At 41.4% G+C, this 13,339-nt stretch overlaps 1 protein-coding gene and 1 long non-coding RNA gene across 2 annotated transcripts; one reads left to right on the top strand and one right to left on the bottom strand.

Moving 5' to 3' along the window:
• The first annotated feature begins 3,739 nt into the window (after nucleotides 1-3,739).
• On the top strand, nucleotides 3,740-5,936 carry LOC109901554 (uncharacterized). The gene is made up of 3 exons (XR_002256756.2): nucleotides 3,740-3,789; nucleotides 5,004-5,105; nucleotides 5,842-5,936. It is a non-coding gene; the product is annotated as an uncharacterized LOC109901554 (long non-coding RNA).
• On the bottom strand, nucleotides 5,666-12,147 carry LOC109901555 (sphingosine 1-phosphate receptor 3-like). The gene is given in 3 exon segments (XM_020497556.2): nucleotides 5,666-10,053; nucleotides 10,056-11,258; nucleotides 11,799-12,147. Coding segments are annotated over 2 exon segments (1,158 nt in total). The 5' UTR covers nucleotides 11,143-11,258; nucleotides 11,799-12,147; the 3' UTR covers nucleotides 5,666-9,982.
• Between the last annotated feature and the right edge of the window lie 1,192 nt (nucleotides 12,148-13,339).

Raw genomic sequence — 13,339 nt, 5'->3', positions numbered from 1 at the left:
GCTTTGCTGCAGGAGGGACTGGTGCACTGATGAAACAAAAATATAACTGTTTGGCCATAATGACCATCGTTATGTTTGGAGGAAAAAGGGGGAGGCTAGCAAGCTGAAGAACTCCATCTCAATCATGACACATGGGGGTGGCAGCATCATGTTGTGGGTGTGCTTTGCTGCAGGAGGGACTGGTGCACTTCACAAAATAGATGGCAACATGAGGAAAGAAAATTATGTGGATATATTGAAGCAACATCTCAAGACATCAGTCAGGAAGTTAAAGCTTGGTCACAAATGGGTCTACCAAATTGACAATGACCCCAAGCATACTTCCAAAGTTGTGGCAAAATGCCTTAAGGACAACAAAGTCAAGGTATTGGAGTGGCCAACACAAAGCCCTGACATCAATCCTATAGAAAATTTGTGGGCAGAACTGAAAAAGCATGTGCGAGCAATGAGGCTTACACACCTGTCTCAGTTACACCAGCTCTGTCAAGGGGAATGGGCCAAAATTCACCCAACTTATTGTGGGAAGCTTGTGGAAGGCTACCTGAAACATTTGACCCAAGTAAAACAATTTAAAGGCAATGCTACCAAATACTAATTGAGTGTATGTAAACTTCTGACCCACTGGGAATGTAATGAAAGAAACAAAAGTTAAAATAAATAATTCTCTCTACTATTATTCTGACATTTCACATTCTTAAAATACAGTGGTGATCCTAACTGAACTAAGAAAGGGCATTTTTACCAGGATTAAATGTCAGGAATTGTGAAAAACTGAGTTTAAATGTATTTGGCTAAGGTGTATGTAAACTTCAGACTTCAACTGTAGTTCTCAAATGGAAAAGCTGATAAGGCATTCAAGTCACAACCGTAATTCATCTGCCAGATAGAGTAAGTTGTGGACATTGTATAACCACAAAGCTCTGACCGTAGACACCTTCACTGTGCTCAACAAAGTGCTTGTATAGGCTCACTGGCATAACCCACATCTTGCATCATACTCATGTAGCAGAATTGCTACGCCAATGGACAGGGACAGGAAATGTTCATAAGTCACACTTGGAAACACATCCTTTAAAACAACAGGGCCAGTGCAGAGTAGGAACTGTTTCAGTTGTTGCCTTCCACCTCTCTACTTCAAAATGAGATCTGGGCTGACGAGAGAACTCCTGGGGCAGATTTCCTGAGAGATGAGCAAGTTCCGCTGACACGTGATAATTGTGTGAAGGACTTCTTTCACTCCCTTTCTCAAAAACCACAGCACCCCCCTAACAACCCCAAGACACACCAAATGCATGTAATCCAGTGGAGATCCCCATGAATCCCACGAGTGGGCAAATACCACATTGATGATCAGGATGGAGACTCTGGAAAATCCAAGTCTGAGTGAACTGATGATATGTCCTTACAGAATCTCCGTGCAGATTTCGCCACACAGTTAAAAGTCCCTCTATTCTCTCTCCATCCCCCCTTATGGTACACTGTTCACACGAGTTGTAGCCTGTATGTCCCACAATGCACTTGATGAATGCTTGTGCAGGGGCATCACAAATGAAACATACACTATATATACAAAAGTATGTGAACATCCCTTCAAATTAGTGGATTCAGCTATTTCAGCCACACCTGTTGCTGACCGGTGTATAAAATCTAGCGCACAGATTTTCAATCTCCATTGAAAAACATTATCAGTAGAATGGCCTTACAGAAGAGCTCAGTGACTTTAAATGTGGCACCATCATAGGATGCCACCTTTCCAACAAGACAGTTTGGTTGCAACACTCACTACCAAATTCCAAACTTGCCTCTGGAAGCAATGTCAGCACAAGAACTGTTCATCTGTAGCGTCATGAAATGTGTTTCCATGGTCGAGCAGCCGCACACAACCAAAAACATCACCATGCACAATGTCAAGCATTGGCTGGAGTGGGGTAAAACTCACCGTCATTGGCAGTGGAAACGTTCTCTGGAGTGATGAATCACGCTTCACCATCTGGCAGTCCGGCGGACAAATCTGGGTTTGGCGGATGCCAGGAGAACGATGCCTCAATGCATGTCGGAGGAAAAATAATGGTCTCAGACTGTTTTTCATGGTTCCTTAGTTCATGGTTCCTTAGGCCCCTTAGTTCCAGTGAAGGGAAATCTTAACGCTGCAGAATACAATGACATTCTAGATGATTCTGTGGTTCCAACTTTGTGGCAACAGGGGAAGGCCCTGTCCTGTTTTAGCATGACAATGCCACTGTGCACAAAGCGAGGTCCATACAAAAATGGTTTGTCAAGATCGGTGTGGAAGAACTTGACTGGCCTGCACAGAGCCCTGACCTCACCCACATCGAACACCTTCGGGATTAATTGGAACGCCAACTGCGAGCAGGGCCTAATCGCAGAACATCAGTGCCCGACCTCACTAATGCTAGTGGCTGATTGGAAGCCAGTCCCCGCAGCAATGTTCCAACATCTAGTGGAAAGCCTTCCCAAAAGAGTGGAGGCTGTTATAGCAGCAAAAAGGGGGGCCAACTTAATATAAATGCCCATGACTTTGGAATGAGATGTTGGACGAGCAGTTTTCCACATACTTTTGGTCATGTAGTGTATATCGTTGATGGTTATTGTTTTCCCATTTCTCTCAATTCCTTTATGGATGATGCTATTGAGCTCAAATGTAAAATCCTGTAGATAGTCCTGCACTGAATTGGGGTTTGTATTCCCACAGAAGAGCGCCATAATGAAAGATTCTGATTGAGGAAGAATGCAAAGAATAGGTCAAAACTGTTCTAGTTGACTTGAGGGGGAGGCCATAAATGTTCAATGAAAGCCTCTTAATAGCAGTGACGTCTAAATGGTTCGTACTCAGTGCATTCTGAATGCCCTGCTCTATTCCATAATAAATGTACTGTATTTTCCTCCACATTTATTTATGGTTTCCACTGTTTGGGGTGTCTGGAGGCATGTCCTAGCATCTTTTGGCAGGGTATGGCCTCATTTCCTCAAAATGTTCAGGAATTTATTGCACCTCCACCGCATTTAAATTATGTTGCCTATGCTGCAAATTACTCCCCTAGATTATCCACGTCCACTGTTTCCTCCTCAATTGAGAAATAAATACCTCCCCCGTGAGTCATGTAAAGTTTCTCCCATTTCTCTCTTACTCATTCGCTCTGTCGCTAACTCGAACACACATGCAGTTGCAGAGAAGAGGAAGAGATTTGACAATTACACCCATGTCTAACACAGTTTTTTGCAGGAATGATATGACAGACAACTTTTGAACAATATCAAAATGTATTGTCTCTCTTTATTGCATGTTTACACATTAACATTTTTGCATGTAACTTTTTTTAAGACTGCCAAGCTGTCTTCAATTGGGCAACCTCTGTCTGGGGCAATGTCCTCAGGATTATGGAGTGGTGTGTTTATAAAAAGTTGTTTGAATTAGAGTTCGACCGATTAATCGGAATGGCTGATTCATTAGGGCCGATTTCAAGTTTTCATAACAATCGGAAATCGGTATTTTTGGGTGGCGATTTTTTAAATATATTTTTTTACACCTTTATTTAATCTTTATTTAACTAGGCAAGTCAGTTAAGAACACATTCTTATTTTCTATTACGGCCTAGGAATGGTGGGTTAACTGCCTTGTTCAGGGGCAGAAAGACAGATTTTCACCTTGTCGGCTCAGGGGATTCAATCTTGCAACCTTATAGTTAACTAGTCCAACGCAATAACGACCTGCCTCTCTCGTTGCACTCCACAAGGAGACTGCCTGTTACGCAAATGCAATAAGCCAAGGTAAATTGCTAGCTAGCATTACATTTATCTTATAAAAAACAATCAATCATAATCACTAGTTAACTCCACATGGTTGATGATATTATCTAGCGTGTCCTGTGTTGCATATCATCTGACTGAGCATACAAGTATCTAAGTATCTGACTGAGCGGTAGGCAGAAGCAGGCGCGTAAACATTCATTCAAACAGCACTTTCGTGCGTTTTGCCACCAGCTCTTCGTTGTGCGTCAATCATTGCGCGTTGTGCGTTAATCATTGCGCTGTTTATGACTTCAAACCTGTCACCTCCCGAGATGAGGCTGGTGTAACCGAAGTGAAATGGCTGGCTAGTTAGCACGCGCTAATAGCGTTTCAAACTTCACTCGCTTTGGGGTGGTTGTTTCCTTTGCTCTGCATGGGTAATGCTGCTTCGATGTGGTGGCTGTTGTCGTTGTGTTGCTGGTTCGAGCCCAGGGAGGAGCGAGGAGAGGGACGGAAGCTATACTGTTACACTGGCAATACTAAAGTGCCTATAAGAACATCCAATAGTCAAAGGTTAATGAACTACAAATGGTATAGAGGGAAATAGTCCTTTAATAACTACAACCTAAAACTTCTTACCTGGGAATATTGAAGACTCATGTTAAAAGGAACCACCAGCTTTCATATGTTCTCATGTTCTGAGCAAGGAACTGAAACGTTAGCTTTTTTACATAGCACATGTTGAACTTTTACTTTCTTCTCCAACATTTTGTTTTTGATAAAACAAAAACAAATTGAACATGTTTCATTATCTACTTGAGGCTAAATTGATTTTATTGATGTATTATATTGGGTTAAAGTAAGTGTTAATTCAGTATTGTTGTAATTGTCATTATTACAAAAATAATAATAATCGGCCGATTAATCGGTATCGGCTTTTTTGGTCCTCCAATAATCGGTATCGGCTCTGAAAAATCCTAATCCGTCGACCTCTAGTTTGAATATTACAACATTTAATGGTATTAAGCAAATCATTTAGTATAATTGTGATATCATCTTTCGTAAAATGTTTCATATTGATGACCAATTAATTCCTGTCTGACATCACTACGAAGGGACAGAGGAGCAAACATACCTTTACTACCAATTTTAGTAGATTGACTGTTAGATATTTTACTGTGTGTTACTGTTATGTTGTGTCCTGCATGCTCACATTATGCCAATCGTTATTTATTTTAATTTTATGCTTACAGTAAGTGTCATGAGAAGCCAGAAAACTCACGAGGTTGATGTGTTGCGGGCCCTCTGGAAAGTCCTGAAATATGCCTCTGAGCCGTGTTGGAGAAGGACGCAAAGTATGTATATGAGCAAGTTACTCTTTTTTTAAAACACCCCTAAGCTATAACTGCCACAAAATTCTTCAACTAGTACCATGGAAATACTTTTAGCCAGCTGAGTCCACAAAGTGTCCACAAAAACATTGGGCCTTTATATACTCCCAGTATCTCTATGCTGACATTTATAAAACAATTACTGTATGCCATTGCTTGATCTATTTTAAAATGTAAGAATATGTTGGTGACTATGGAAACAAATACAAATGTAAAATGTTTTCAATTTACAACTTTATCCTCTGCAATACTTTTTACAGTACACTCTTAGAAAAAAAAGGTGCCATCTAGAACCTAAAATGTTTATTCGGATGTGCCCATCGGAGAACTGTAGAACCCTTTGAGGAACCCTGTTTAGTTCCTGGTAGAACCATTTTGGTTTCAGGTAGAACCCTTTTGGGTTTTATACAGGACAATTTCCACAGAGGGTTCGACATGGAAACAAAGGGGTTCTATGTGGAACCAAAATGGCTTCTCCCTGTGTATGTTCTAAATATCAGAGTAAGAACTCGATGGACACTATGAAAGCTTAGACCAAGTTTATTCATCCCAAAGGATCGAACAGCTGAACCGACAAAAACATATTCACACAAGCACTGACATTTAACCCTTTCTACTGCTGAGTCTCCTCCTACACATCTGAGCAGCCAATGCATCTCTGTTGCTAGACAGAACCTTAGTGATATCTGTTCTTCCTCAGTTCATCTGACCTGACCTCTGACCCAAAGTGCTCACTACTCCCCAACTCACAGCTGTCATGGTGGCTAGTACCAGACTGTCTCTTCTTCTCCCAGAGGATCCCTCCCATACAGTAGGATCCCTGATGGTTAATAATAACATATGCTGACAGAATGTAAATGTTATACATTCCCCTTTCTCCCTCAGTGACATGAATAAGTATGTTTCATATTCTCAGAACCCAACACCTGGAACCAAAGAGAGTTCATCTATGGGGGATGCTGAAGAACCCTTTTGGAACCCTTTTTTCTAAGAGTGTTGGTAATAAGCTGTAGTCATGTGGTCATTGCCAGGTTATGATGAGGTCTTAACTATGACAAGTAGGCTACATAATGTACACATAATATAGTGGTCACAATAATGACCGACGTGTCGTATGGTGCTGAGAAAAATTATGTAATATTCTGGTCAGTAAAAATATATTTTAAAAAACCTTGTCCTTTCTCAACCATACTTCATTCTGACGTCTTTTCAACCAGCTTTTGCCCACTAGGTAGAACCTATGCAAACTGCTTTACTAGCACAAAGACTATCTTTGAATAGCAGAAGGACATTGATACGGACAGTCAGTTCTTCCGCCTTACAAAATGGTACAGTACATTCGCCAAGTATAAAATCTATTTATGTTTTTGTTTTGTGATAGGCTTATGATCCCAGTGTCTCAAACACCGGATGAATTCTCAAGTTGAAATGTTTGTGGTTTGTGAATTTTGACTGAACAGAAATGGATGACCTAAATGTATCTGGACCTTCTCTGCCACATTCAAAACGTACTTGTTTATTTATATCAAATAACAAGCATTGGTTGGAAATTGTGATTTTGATTAACCAAAATGATCTGGCTATTATTGAGTTTTTATGCATCACTGGCTGAGCTAAATACAGTATTTCATGAGACCCTAACTGCCAGCTGTTTGCCAACTGTGCTAGAAAATTGCAAACCCTGCTGAAAAAGAACATTACTCCAATTTTAATAATTATAATGGCTCCAGTGTCTTATATGCAATGGGTGCATGGCCCACAAACACTATGCACATGTTTATATAGATTGGTGTGTATTAATCTAGTAGCATTTAGATAACTGGTCAGTAGTTCAATCAGATATCAACTAAAAACCAGATATCCACCAAAATAAGCAATTTTTCATGATGTCAAAAAGACATCTGGTTGTGATCTGGTTATATTTCAACCAATAAACGATGTCTAACAGTAAAAGTCTAACCTACAAAATCATGACAAGCTACCAAAGCTTATAGTTTTTATTCAATTGGTATTTAGACACCACATAAGATGTAAAGGTAATTGTAATACAACTCTCTAGTGGTTAGTGGAAGCGTGAGTGACTTGTATCTATGTTGCTGAGAGGAACCAGAACCAACATTGACACGTGTTCTTTACTCTGACAGCAAACTTCAAATCATTACAAAATCAATATTTGACTCACTGTACCATTTAAGGCGTAAACACAATGGATTAGTACACAGTTCATCATACCGGGAAGGCCTAGTCTTCATTGAAAATAAATATACTGAACTGTCCGAGAAAGAGAAAGGCAGGTGAATTGGAAAATATATATATACACTGTATGTACAATACACAGTGATCCTACTTTCATTTGCCAACTACCCATCCTCTATTGCACACATACGAACAGTTTATTACAATTAATCCACTTTTCCCACACTATAGATAGTTGATAAAGCTATATTATGCTCTATTACATGTCTTGTGGGAACATTTTTCATTGTGTTCCGTAGTTATGAAATATGAAGTAAATTAATATACAAGGCATGCCCAAAGGTTCAATGTGAGTCATTTGAATGTCTTTGCAAAATAGTGGCTTTAGATGAGCTATGATAAGAGTAGATCCTTAGCATCCCTTCGCTTTGCAGTCTTATTAATGAAGCATTCGCGCTTGGTTCATAGAACCGAGGTTATATCAGTAACCTCCAGTAGCAGCTAGATGCGGTTGTAATAAACAGAGCGGTTTCTGTTTTCTTCCTACAAAATCTGAAAGATAAGACTCATAGGAATACAAAGGTACGTACTGTACTGTTTCCCTGTACTATACCCATAAGCAGTTAGAACCGAGTGGACAAGGCCAGGCACTAAATTAGATTGGGGGAGAAAAGAACATCCTCAACAATGATGTTATTTTCTACACAGATCAATACATCATCAACATTATTGCCTGATGATCTTCTGAACTTTCCAATACCTTTCTGATGTATTTCAGTCACTTCAAACCACGGGTTAGGAACCAAAATTATTTTCCAATCATTTAGTTCTGAACCAAAACTTTTTTTTTTGTTCTGTTCCAATGTTTCGACCAGAAAAATAAAGTTCTGAACAGTTTCAAACCCCAAAAAAGTACCAGTTTATATAGTTCCTTTCGGTTCTTTTTTAAACCTCTGAAATATACACTACACGGCCAAAAGTATGTTAACACCTGCTCATCGAACATCTCATTCCAAAATCATTTGCATTAATATGGAGTTGCTCCCCCCTTTGCTACTATAACAGCCTCTACTCTTTTGGGAAGGCTTTCCACTAGATGTTGGAACATTGTTACGGGACTTGCTTCCATTCAGCCGCAAGGGCATTGTCATACTGAAACAGGAAAGGGCTTTCCCCAAACTGTTGCCATAAAGTTGGAAGCACAGAATCATCTAGAATGTCATTGTATGGTGTAGCGTTAAGATTTCCCTTCACTAGATCCAAGGAGCCAAGCCAAAACCATGAAAAACAGCCCCAGACCATTATTCCATTATTCCTCCACCAATCTTTACAGTTGGCACTAGCGTTATCCTTGCATCTGCCAAACCCAGATTTGACAAACTGACTTGTTGGAAAGATGGAATCTTATGACGTTGCCATATTGAAAGTCACTTAGCTCTTCAGTATGGGCAATTCTACTGAAAATGTTTGTCTACAGAGATTGCTTAGCTGTGTGCTCCATTTTCTACACTGGTCAGCAAGGGCGTAGCTGAAATAGCCAAATCCACCAATTTGAAGGGATGTCCACATATTTTGTAGTGTGTATATTTTTTACATTTAGCTCGACATTAAATTACTTCAACAATCAGTGAGGATAAAGCAGCTTGCTGTGGAACGCGTAAGCAATTTTAGCTGTATAGGAAAGTTGTTAAGAGCACATTTTAACAGCATGGTTTAATCTCAATGAAAGACAAACACACACAGTGTAGGACACAAGATGCAACATCAATTTTGAGGGTGAGAGAGAATAGAGGAAGCTTCCTTTGAAGCACTGGGCATCTTGTAATGACATGCATTATCTGAATTAGGCCCATAGAATTATACCTATACAGAGGAGCAGGTTCTATGGAGGAACTTTAAATGTCTTTCAACTTCCCAGTTGGTTTATTAAGGTTGGAGCATTGCAAGCGTTAGCTAGCTAGCTTGTGTGTGCAGAGCAGCACTAGAATTAAAAACACGTCTTACCTTTTTGTAGTTAATAAATCCATTGTGAAATGTGATAACTATAGTATCCTTAACTAACATTTTAAAAAGTCAATCCATTCTTCTCCAATAAACATATCTCTCTAATATCTGAATTACTCTTGTAACATCGTCAGTGGGCTACAGTAACCTATGCTTCAAAGGGGAGGGGCAGATAGCCTACACAAAGTGTTACAGCTGGCAGGCAGAAGCTGGAATACATTTCTGAGTGACAGAGCCACTTCAGGCACTTCAGGTTGAAATACTGTCAGACTGATTTGTAATAGACTGTCATAGACCCAATAAAAAAGTTTAAAAAAGGGGTCAGGGGCCAAAAAAACATGGGAACCCCTGCTTTACAGCAAGTTCATCAGTACAAACCTCATCTGAGTGTCTACCCAAGGTCTCTTCAGTCAATACTTTCACCAATGCATACTGAAATAGCCCCAGTGTCCATGCCTGTACCATGCCCACTCACAGCATTGCCAGTTACCCATGCAGTGTGAATCTAGCCTGGTCCAAGATCTGCATGTGCTTTAGCCAACTATGACAGACGTCGCATGATAACGATAGTCAGAGGAGTTGGCTAGACTACTAGAGCACATACAGATCTAGGACCAGTCTACAGTGAATTAGCTGTCAAGTCAGAATTTGCTGAGGGACGGCAGTTCACCAGCCTTGACCAGCACCGCTGACACCAGGTCGGCCGGCCCTGGTTATTAGAGTTCAGGGGCGTGGTCACCTTCCCCCGAGTCAGAGACTTCGCAGCCCCCGTTATCCTACTCCCTCCTCCACCCACACTGGACCTGCTGTTCTCGGCCGTGGGGATGACGGTCCCCAGGTGGGGGTTGCCTGCCATGGAGGCTGGGGCCTCCAGGTGAGGCTGACAGCAGCACAGCAGCCTGAAGAAGGCTGCTCTCATCTCCATGCTGGACAATGTGTAGATGAGGGGGTTGACGGCTGAATTGAGCACGGCCAAGGCGATGAACCAGTCTACATGGTAGAGCACTGGGCAGCGCTCAGGGCTACAGCCCACATCCAGCAGCAGCAGCAGGAACAGTGGGGCCCAGCACATCACAAACACCCCCAGAACTATTACCACCGTCCTCAGCAGGGCCAGTGAGTGCTCCGAGGGCCTGCTGCTCACCCTCCGCCCGCTGGACGTCACCAGGCGGTAGATGCGGATATAGAGGATGATGATGGCCACCAGCAGGGCGCTGAAGACGCTGATGCAGAAGGCCACGTAGCTCTTGTCATAGAGGGGCAGCACGGTAGAGCAGGAGGCCAGGTGTTCCAGGCAGTTCCAGCCAAGGGAGGGCAGGGCGCTGAGCAGCACCGACACGGCCCAGCATGCCCCCAGCAGGCCCAGTAACCTCCCCCGTCCCGCTGCCTCGCACGGACGCAGCCGCACCATGGTCATGTGTCTCTCGATGCCAATGGCCAGCAGGCTGAAGGTGGAGGCGCTGAGGGCCACGAACATACTGCCCTCTCTTGCCAGCCACTGGGCAGGTGTCAGAAAAAAGGTCTTGCCGCCAGAGGTGAAAATGTTCACCACATAGGCCACCCCGGCTAGCATGTCAGATAGGGCCAGGTTACCGATGAGGAAGTACATGCGGCTGTGGAAGCGTTTGTTCCTCCATAACGCCAGCAGCACTGTAACGTTCTCCAGCACGATTAGGATACAGATGAGGAGGAGGACAGCAGTCTTACAGACCCCACTGCTCCTCGGCCGACCCCACTTCCCAGAGTGGTTGTAGTGGGCCACGATCACAGGGTTCATCCCCTCCTCAAACACATTCTCCATCCTTCCTGGCCCTGGCCTTCCCCCTTCACCCAGCAGAGGGCGCCACAACACAGCAGACTGCAGACAGAGGATCTACTGACATCTGGCTCTGTTGTTATCACACTCTTTATTGGGAGCTGTTGGATAAAATGTGTTAAAATGAGTATTGCTAATTAAGTAAGAACTTTATTCTGATTGAAATATTAAATATGTTGATTAAACTCATGGGAAGATAGTCAAATAATTATTAAAATACTCGGATTCATTTTGTGTCACACCTCAGTTAGATTGAAAACTTTTAGGAGCCTAAAATGTATATTCTATGGTAATGTTTAAATGAATAATGATAAAATCATAAATTCCATTTAAGATGAGTTTTTTTAATGTAATAGTATTTATATTTGTATTCAAATAAGTTATTTAAGAACATGTGGATACATACTATTCTCGATATTTGATAGAATGTTTTTTTCCCAGTCTTCCCATTTTTATAGACGATGTCATAGATGGTAATTTACATGTTCCATAATTACTTCGAGGCACTTTTAAATCCTTATTGTAACGTTTGAAACATTTAAGTTCACTGTGCCACACATATCACTAGAATGAAACAGCATTTTCATCATTGTTATGAAAAGGTGAATTTAGTTCAAATTATAAAGATCAATCAATCTTACCTGTCAGACAGTTTTACAACTCCATCGCAGATCATTTGTAGCATATGGATATTTTCTATAGCTTTTTGACAGATATGGTCATTAAAAAAGTGGTGCTTCAATAACCAAATATTCATTGCGTCGTGGCATCGATTCCATATTTTATTCCGGACAATCTAAACAAAGCTTATTGTAGACTAATTCCCGCTAGAGTTTCATTCCGATAAAGCCCACAACTCCATACGTCAAACTTTTTAGTGGTCCTTCTGTGACTTCTCTGAAACGTTCAACGAATTTCTCCCCAACCTGGAATAGGGCGGGTTCATCCCGTATTCCCAAACCCATTCTCAAACAATTAGTAAGAGAGTCATGAGCGGCCAAATGTCGAATGGGATGCTGAAGTTTGACTAGCTAAATAGAGCACGGTATCACTTACTGTAGCTGGGGTGGAGGGATTTGATTATTAATTACTTTTAGACTCCAGTAGTCTCTGTGTGTAGTTTTCTATGTCAGACGTCATTTCAAAGTCTAGTTTAGCTAGGTATCACTTACTGTAGCTGGGGTGGAGAGATTTCAACGTCTAGTTTTAATTTACATTTGTTTGAGTTGTAAACGAACGTGAATTCAAAGTGAATTTCACCATGTAATTGGATTTAGGTTAAAAGTTGGGTGGAAAAAAAGATTAAATGACCTTATGTTGATGACTTTTTGCAAATCCAATTATTTTTCTATGTTGATTCAACGTCATCACAGATTTTTTTGGGTTGAAATTAAGTGATTTGTTTTTGCACTTTTTTGGTTCCATTGCACAGTAAATGCCAAGGTAAATTACTAGTTTTAGGCTAGAAACACAATTAACTGTCTCCTTGTGTGTAATGCTGTACTTGTCTTTGGTAGCCTACCATACACACAGTTTCGGAAAGTATTCACACCCCTTGGCTTCTTCCATATTATAAAATTGATGAGATAAAAAATGTTCCTCATCAATCTACACACAATACCCTAGAATGACAAAGTGACAACAGGTTTTTTAGGAATAGCTTATTTACATAAGTATTCAGACCCTTTGCTATGAGACTCGAAATTGAGCTCAGGTGCATCCTGTTTTCATTGATCATCCTTGAGATGTTTCTACAACTTGATTGGATTCCACCTGTGGTAAATTCAATGGACTGGCATGATTTGGAAAGGAAAACAACTGTCTATATAAGGCCCCACAGTTGACAGTGCATGTCAGAGCAAAAACCAAGCCATGAGGTTGAAGGAATTGTCCGTGGACCTTTGTGTCGACGGATTGTGTCGAGGCACAGATCTGGGGAAGGGTACCAAAAAATGTCTGTAGCATTGAAGGTCCACAAGAACACAGTGGACTACATCATTCTTAAATGGAAGAAGTTTGGAACCCCCAAGACTCTACCTAGAGCTGGCCACCTTGCCAAACCGAGCAACCTGGGGAGAAGGGCCTTGGTCAGGGAGGTGACCAAGATGCCGATGGTCACTCTAACAGAGCTCCAGAGTTCCTCTGTGGAGAGGGGAGAACCTTCCAGAAGGACAACCATCTC

Source organism: Oncorhynchus kisutch, linkage group LG13 (assembly GCF_002021735.2).
Source record: "Oncorhynchus kisutch isolate 150728-3 linkage group LG13, Okis_V2, whole genome shotgun sequence".
NCBI lineage: Eukaryota > Metazoa > Chordata > Actinopteri > Salmoniformes > Salmonidae > Oncorhynchus > Oncorhynchus kisutch.
This window is presented reverse-complemented; position numbering and strand designations above follow the sequence as displayed.